This window comes from Austrofundulus limnaeus, unplaced genomic scaffold (assembly GCF_001266775.1).
Source record: "Austrofundulus limnaeus strain Quisiro unplaced genomic scaffold, Austrofundulus_limnaeus-1.0 Scaffold235, whole genome shotgun sequence".
Lineage (NCBI taxonomy): Eukaryota > Metazoa > Chordata > Actinopteri > Cyprinodontiformes > Rivulidae > Austrofundulus > Austrofundulus limnaeus.
In genome coordinates, this window is record NW_013952637.1 from 870,297 (window position 1) to 878,785 (window position 8,489).

Here is an 8,489-nt window from a genome sequence, read left to right on the forward strand (position 1 = left end):
ATATTTATTAATACTTTATTAATTACACTATTTATTTATTTATTTATTTAAATTTGAATGAAATGGTTCTCCATAACTGAGGAGGGTTTGAGAGGAAATTGAAATTTGTTTAAAATTTAAAAGCCAACACTGGCAGCCTTTGCAACCCTTGCAGGGAAACTGAACAACACCATCGAATTTTTGAGACATTTTACAAATGCTGTTCACCAGAATTCACGTGGAATGTTGGCGAACGGTAACATGTTTTAATATTTAGTCTCCAGTAGTTGCAGCCCAGAAACTTTCTTAAGTTTAATGATAATGGTAGGCGCAGCAAACCAAAAATTTAGCTTTGCTAATGCTAAACGGCTAAATGAAAAAAAAATTGCTGAAGCTATTGCTAGGACCACTGTCAGTCAGTGTGCGTCCAAATTCAGAGGCTGGGTCCTTCGAAAGACCCGGCCTACCCGGTCTAGGTGGGCCAAGTCCTTGGTCAACCGTGAAGACCGGAAAAAAGTAGCTGTGATTTTGGACGGCCTAGCCTCCCATCCTTACCYTGGTGTACATCCTGTCGATGCTATCAATATATAATAAAATTAGGTGGCACAATAAAGTAAGTGGCTGACAAATTTGGCCTTCAGAGGACACAGCCCCTAAATTTGGACACAGCTTGCAGCACACATCTTTGTCTCCTTTGAGCTGAAGACTGCTGGGTCTAATACAACCCTGTTTGGTGTTAGTTTGTTAGTTCTCTCTCACCTGATAACGCAGAACATGTTGATGTTTGCGTTGTACATGGAGAAGTCAATAAAGACGACTCGGGTTCCTCGATCCAGCCAAAGGTTGTCCATCAATTCGGCAAGAGCGTTCGCGCTGTCCTCTCTTGTTCGATTTAGGTCTTGATAGTATCCCGCTCCGCTGTAGGTGGTCAGCAGTCCCCAGTAGGAGGAACCTTTGAGCTCTTTCTCTGTGTGGTAGGTCCAGCTGCAGGAGAAGACAACCCCCTCTAAAGAACAAATTTTCATATTATGTTTTTGGAATTTGTTGTGAAACCTTTACAGTAAATGGCTTACGCAGTCCCATTGATGAGACCGAAACTGAGGTCGTCCTCTTTCTTCTCATTGTAGACATCGTAACATCCACTGATCTCATTCTTGAAGTCTTTGTAGACCTGGCAGGAGTTGTTCTTGATCTTGATCTGCCTCATCCTGGGAACACCCAGCAGCATATTCTCATAGTAGATGAAGGATTGGTCCCCGTTGTTTAGGGACTGGTTGTTGTACCATCTCGTCCAGTAAAGGCCATCTAGTAAGGTACCTTGGGCATACTGGTCAAAAACAAAGGGAGTGATTGCCGTTTGATTTGCACCTTTATTTGTGTGTTATTTTAAGAACATGAGAAATTTAAACAGAAGAAAACTTACAGTCCAGAAGTCCTCCATGGTGCCAATAGACTGAAACGTAACTCCATTCGCATTGGCTGTATTCACAAACAGGTTCGTCATGGCATTGGTGAAATAATAGGTGCTCGAGCTCGTCATGCCGTACGTCACTGAAACAACGTAATCACATTGTTAACACCTGACCACCGGCTCCTATCTGGCTTTGTTCAGGCCCTGCTCTAAACGTCGCTCCATTCAGAAGTCTGAGATAAGACCTGCCTGAGCGACAGACAAGCATGGTCCAATTGAAGTCTTTGGCTTTGTTTGTGTCACTAGATCCAGATTAGGGGGCTGTAATTTGTTTGAAGAGAGAGTGCGCTGGCCTAACGCAGAAAGCCTCATCAAACAATGTAAATCTAGTAGAGACAAAGCAACAAAAGACCAAAAGCTCTTATCGCTAAAAGCCAAGAGAGCCGGACCCGTTTCTCTTTCAGTCCTAATGCTCAGCTGGACAATGATGGGAGGGGAACCCTTAGTAACAACTGAAGCAAAATGGAAAGTTTTGTAAACACGCTAATTGTGCTCACATTCTGAACCAACATTTTACTATTACCTTTATCAGATAATTAATTTTATTTAGATATTTTACTAACAGGCTCAATAAAAGAAACGTATTGGTCACCTTTCACTTTCAACAGATAAAACAACAAAACCTGGAAAAGTTGTGTAACTCGAGAAGGGTTGGTAATTCAAAACTGATTACAAGAAAAGTAAACCACTTCAAGCAGGAACAAAACAGCAGATTGTTTATTTTTATTTCAAAGTAAACCTTTCAGTTTATCATCGGCTGTTTTTGCACTTGTATAACTGATTTTAAAAAACACTTACAGAGACAAACATCTACCAGGAACAATACGTAGACCAATAACTCCCGCAACGTGGTTTGGACAAACTTTTCCCGGTTGTTCGCTGTGTTTTCGGTCCACGCTGTACCCCACAAACCTACGGAAAACATTAGGAATAATAATATTATTATGGAACATCAGATTTTTATCTCGTGCAAATTAAAAACTAGTTGATATGTTGTGGTAAAATGGTCAAAAATGGGTTCCTACCTTTAATGAAAGAGCAGCAGCCTCTTCTCTTCTTCATAATCACTTGGCCTGAGGAAGAGGAGGAGGGCTCCTCTGGACCTGGGGGGTCCAGTTTGTAGACGCCGTCCGTGGAGCCCTGAAAGTGGGTCTGTGGGCTGTAGATGGTGCTGACCACGCGGGGGATAGGTGGAGGGGAACCACGGTAGCCATGATTGACCCAGCCGCCACCGCCGTTCACCGTGCCGTCCACCTCAGACTCCACCTGCCCCGTCAGGTGGCTCTCAGCCCGGTTGTTCACACACTTCATCCTCTGAAGGTTTCTGGGTTCTTGAGCTCAGCAGAGAGAAAAGTGAAGCTGGATGGAGGTGGAAGATGTGTTTTTAAAGGAGGACCTCAGCTCTGTGAGGGAGGAGCTGCTGGTCCTTCAGCTTTTATAGTCCTGATCCTGAGACTCATTTCAAAACAAATACTGAGGTAAGGTGTACTTATGGACATATTTTTGTCCTGTTACTAATGGACTTTAGTTGGACAATATTTACAGGAGTTTTTGTTTACTAAAAAGGTCTAAAATAATAAAAATAGGTGAAACAAGACATTAAACCTAAAATGAAACTCATTACATGTGACTATTTTTTGTTTATGCAGACTAAGTTTATGAATTATCTAAAATTTTCAGGTGTATGTCTAAGTTCAATAATTATTATTTTTTATTCTTCTTGATGCAGTCTGAGTTCATGAATTGTTCTTTTTTTATTGTATATTTAAAATTAGGTTGACCTTTATTTATATGTTCTTGTTGTATGAAAGCAAAACATTTATTACAAAATCAGTTTTTGGTTTTATTTCTTAACATAAATTATTAGAAATACAGCCTGGTACTTTCACGTTAGTTAGAGCTAATGTACTTATTTGATACGTACCAAGTATTAAAGGGTATTTACTGGTCGTCTACAAAGCATTTTCTTGATGACTACTGTGTACATACAAGGTACTTACAGGGTACATAGTGTATGTACTGGATACACACGAGGTGGTTACATACCAGGAACACACAGGATTCTCATCGGTTGGATACTTACCAACAATTATAGGGTACTTACTAGGGGTGTAAGAAAATATCGATACACTGAAATATCGCGATATTTCATTTTCCGATACGGTATCAATATTCTAAAGTCCTGTATTGATTTTTAATTAAGGTTTAAAATGTCAACTTTCCTGCCAGCCATTCATTTTTATGTTGTAGTTCAGCCTCTGACCACTAGTTGGCAGCAGTGAGCCAGCCATTTGGCTCCTCTACCTCTTGAGCACCAGAGAGTAAGGGTAGCATTAGCATTGTAAGTAAACATTAGCTTCATGCTCCGATAGCTGAATCTGAGCGGAAAAGACCGACACCCTCTGCCTTCTAAGCAGAGGTAAGGTTACAGTTACTTATTTGTCAGAATGTCTCTATTTTAAACCAAATTAAGTGTTTCGTGCGCTCTTTTTCCCAACTTTAGTCAGCTTTCACGTTACAGAAGGCTAGCGCATGTCTGTATAAAATAATTTTCTGGGACAATGAATTTTGGTTTTTCATTTTTTTTCCGGTAAGAGGTTTTTATTTAATATAATTTTTGGACCAAAAAAAAAATCGCAATATATCACCTTGTTTACAGTATCGCAATATATCGGGGTATATCGTATCGTGACCCGTCTGTCATGATATGTATCGTTTCGCCAAATTCTTGCCAATACACAGTACTTACCAGGTATATATGGCACCTACAGGATTCTTACTGGCCGTGTATCAGATACATCATGGCCAATATCTGCGCCTCTAAAATGTTTTGTTCATTTGACTTCTGAGCATACGAGCAGAGTAACAAGGACCACCTCTAGATGGGAGTGCAGTACTCCAAAATTAAAATCTACTTTCAGATAATTTGTGTTCTACAATGCAACAAAGGATGTTCCCCGCAGATTTGAGGGCTAATATAAATTATAGAACTTTATTTTAAAAAAATGGATTCTAAGAAACCAAACTTGTCAACACTGACTTTTATCTTTTTAACATATTGTAGTATTTTGTACATATTTGGAGTTTGTGCACCGTTTGGTGTGTGTTGCTGTTGCGTGGGTTGATGTTTTTGTATAAGCAGATGGCTATGATTTTTTATACAGTATGTACTCGTTTTTATTCTATTTTTTAACTTTTATGTTTGTAGTATTTTTACTTGTCAGAGACTGCAGATGGACATGATCTGATAGCTGTTATCTGGTACATCTGTACTTATTAGTTTAATGTTTTTCTGTACATAGCCTGACAAATAAACTAAAAACTAAGCTACTTCCAGGGTACTTAGTGGGTACATACTGCATATTTACTGATAATAGAGTGGGTACAGGGCACTTACAGGGTATGTACATTTGTACTAATGTGTACTACTAGGCACATGGCTACTTACAGGATTATTACTGGGTTTGTATAGGTAACACAAAGTGTTAACTTGATAATTACTGGGTATTAATGGGGTACATACTGACTATTTTAAAGGTAGTAACAGGGTACTTACTGGGTATTTACCCTGTACGTACAGGATACTTACTGGGTACCATTGTATGAACATCTTACTTACTTTCTTACTTACCACCTACCAGATATGTACTGGGTACTTACAGGTTACTTACTGGGTATGTACTGGGTACTTACAGGTACTGTGTATGTACTTGGCTGTATTACATATTTTCACTAGTACCATTAAAGTTTTCAAGCAGCAAAATACTGTTTTCAATGAAAATGTTCTTTATATTTACAGACTAATTATAAGAAATATAATATTTTATGAAGAATATGATAATGAGGTTGTAAAAATATTTTGTAATTATTCTTTCATGTCCTATAATTAAATAATTTAACCGTCTAAAAGATGTTTTAATTAGTTTGAGCCTTTCAGCTGTTTCCACGCTGCGCTCAGTGTTGTCACCATCAATTAACAGTCGATCCAACGACGTCTCCCTGAGAGGAAATCAATTATCGTGTTTTCTGCCACCAGCTGTTCACTTGTGGCTSAATTAATTGTCGTGTCGCCGAAGGTCTCGACCTCATTTGCGTTACACACTTTTCAGATTTACATCATTTTTTTCTGCACTTTTTCCGATTTAATGCATGTTTTTTTTAGCGTTTCATCAATTCTGGCTGTTTGTGTCCATTTCACTTCGAAACAAACAAAAACAATGTAAAAACACTAAATGTTTCTGTTGTTATGTTTTATTTAGAAGTCAACGCCCGGCTCTGGAGGTCCAGTTTCAGGCCGGCTGAGTGGGTTTGATGGTTTCTGCATCAGTGGTTCTGAACAGACCGATTACTCGCAGCTATTATCACACAATGGAGTTTAATTTCTGCTTCCCTGCCACACAGGCTTCCTTCTCTCTGCTCAGGCTTGTGCCAAACCTTTCAGACTCAAATCTGTTTCATCACTTTTCTGTTAAATTTGTATTCAGCACTGATAGATCATCCCAGAAACACCTGAAGCAGTTAAACGGTTGCAGAGACGGATATTTCTGTCCTGCCGGTGACGTGGGAGAATCTTATCTCAAAGAGCAGAAACGTTGGACAAAAGGATGATTTATTTCCTAGCAAGCAGCCAAACCAGGTTGTTCTCTGCAAAACCCTGTTTAATAAACACAAAACTATGATTTTAACAGTCTAAATGTTAAGATTATACTAAATTATAGAATCTAATTTAAACTACTTTTGTGATGTAATGTATTATTTTGTATTGCACTAAGTAAAGTTTATTTTTAGTTCATYGTTGCACAATAATATGGAAACGATAAATCTAAAAGAAAAATGTTTCTGAAAAAATATTTTATATTTAGAAACAACTGATCAAATTAAAATTTATATCCCAATTATGTAAAATCCAATGTCGTGAAGTAAGCCGAATTTAATGACATGTTTAAGTAGACAAACTAAAACAAAACAAACAGCATTTCTTATGTAGCTTTTTGATGCTTAAACTGAGGTGGTTAAATTAAAMGAAGCAGAGCAGATTTGAAATTAGCAAAGCAGATGCTAACGTTAGCGAAGCTTGATTTAAAATGAACAGATTAATAGATAAAAGCTAAAATAGAAAAATAGATGCTAAAAATAGCAAAACATGCTAAAGTTAGCGAAAGACGTATAAGCTAGGTTTAGTAAAACACTGCTGAAAATAAAATTAGCAAAACAGATGCTAAAATTAGCAAAAAAATGCTAAAGTTAGTGAAAAACATAAGCTAGGTTTGGTAAAATGGATGCTGCATCTAAAATTAGCAGTAAAGATGGTAAACAGTGAAAGCTAGSTTTAGCAAAACCTAGCAAATTAGCAAAAATAGTGGCTAAAATTATCTCAGCTTTGGTAAAAGTAGCAGCAGTTAAAAGCTTAAAMGTAGCAAAACAGATAAACAAAATATTTACAAGCTAAACCTAGCAAAACACGGTAAAGCAATTAGCAATTAGCAAAATTAGCTGAAATTACTAAATTAGCTGAACTTTAGCTAAAAGCGAAAAAGGAGCAAATGGTAGCTTAAGCAAATGCGTAAATAAATAAATAAATAAATAAATAAATAAATAAATAAATAAATAAATAAAAAGCAGAATGATAGCTAAAAGCTAATGGCTAAATGCTAGTTAAAGCTAAATGGTTGCAAAAATAGTGGAAAGGAGCAAAAAAAATAATTTAAATTGAATAGTAGCAAAACAGTACCTAAAAGTTATTAGTGGTAGAACAGTAGCTAAAAGTACCATAAGAGTCAGTAACTAAAGCTATTTTTTTAAAAAGAACAGGATTTAAAGAGGTCTGAATGTTTTTCAATACAGAATTTTATTTTGAATAAAGTAAAAAAGTAGCTAAAAGTACCATAAGAGTCAGTAACTAAAGCTATTTTTTTAAAAAGAACAGGATTTAAAGAGATCTGAATGTTTTTCAATACAGAATTTTATTTTGAATAAAGTAAAAAATTTGAAAAAATATAAAAGTTACAAAAACCAAACATCGTAACACATTCTTCCAAAAAAAAAAGGCTGAACATTTTTGTATTTGTGTGATTAAAAGAGCACAAAGTGACAGAAACTATAAACAGGAAAACAATAGTGCTGAGTCAGCATTCACAACTTTAAACTAGTTTTTTATGAAAAATACTTTTTTTCTTACAAAAATAAAATCACAAACCGACAGACTCTGCTCCGATTGTCTTTTTAAAGCTAAATACAAAAATAAAGCAATACAAACGTATTTACTGCTGCCCAGAACGGTGGGGACGGTTCACATTGTGCTACAACATGACTGATTGTTCAAACGGTGCCGGTTCACGAGTGGACCGGGTCGAAGTGGTACGACAACGTGGACTGAACGAAGTCCTGTCCCGTGGGGTGGTCGTACCTCAGGAGGCAGGAGTCGGGCTGAACCTCAAACTGCAGGTCCAGCCACTGCCTGTGAGGAGCSGCGTGCCTCCTGGGGTCCGTCAGGATCCGGTTCAGGGCCATGATGTAGCTGAGGGCCATCTGCAGGGTCTCGTACTTGGACAGYTTTTTGTCCCGCCCCCACTGGGGCACCACCTTACGTAGCCGGTCGAAGGCCGTGTTCAGACCCTGCATCCTCTTCCTCTCCCTGGCGTTGGCGGCCATCCGTCGCCTCGTGGCCACTTCGTATTTCTCCGGAGTCTTGGAGTCCGGCTCCGAGGACTCGGATCCGGAGTCGGAGCAGCTGTTTTGGCAGGACTTCATGGCCAGGCTGAATCGAGCCGATAAACGAGTCGTTCCCAGWGTCTCGGCTCGGAAAGTTCCAGAGGGGTTCCTCGCTGCGAAGGTCCTGGTTTTGATGAGTGTTTCCAGAAAGTGAGCCTGAAGAGTTCAAGGTGTTTGTGGTCCGAGACCCTGGAGGGCAGCAGCTTTTATAAGACGGAGGAGATGAACAGGTGGCAGCAGGTGGAGACCCCCCGCCCCCCTCAACCCAAACCCTGCACTCAACATGGAGAAACACACACACACACACACACACACACACACACACACA

At 38.6% G+C, this 8,489-nt stretch overlaps 2 protein-coding genes across 2 annotated transcripts in view; both read right to left on the minus strand.

Annotated features, from left to right (window-relative positions):
- pkd2l1 (polycystic kidney disease 2-like 1) overlaps positions 1-2,832 on the minus strand; it is a 9,439-nt gene extending 6,607 nt beyond the window's left edge. Inside the window, exons 1-5 of the mRNA XM_014019913.1 lie at positions 2,476-2,832; positions 2,249-2,362; positions 1,403-1,530; positions 1,053-1,306; positions 739-963 (exon numbers count right to left, since the gene is read on the minus strand). Coding sequence (XP_013875367.1) covers positions 739-963; positions 1,053-1,306; positions 1,403-1,530; positions 2,249-2,362; positions 2,476-2,761 — 1,007 coding nt within the window. The 5' untranslated portion in view covers positions 2,762-2,832. The remainder of the gene's footprint in view (positions 1-738; positions 964-1,052; positions 1,307-1,402; positions 1,531-2,248; positions 2,363-2,475) is intronic.
- Positions 2,833-7,473: 4,641 nt separating this feature from the next.
- Positions 7,474-8,483, minus strand: atoh7 (atonal bHLH transcription factor 7). Its single transcript, XM_014019914.1, has one exon. The coding sequence runs from the start codon at positions 8,198-8,200 to the stop codon at positions 7,784-7,786; it is 417 nt and encodes a 138-aa protein (XP_013875368.1). The 5' UTR covers positions 8,201-8,483; the 3' UTR covers positions 7,474-7,783.
- Positions 8,484-8,489: the final 6 nt, after the last annotated feature.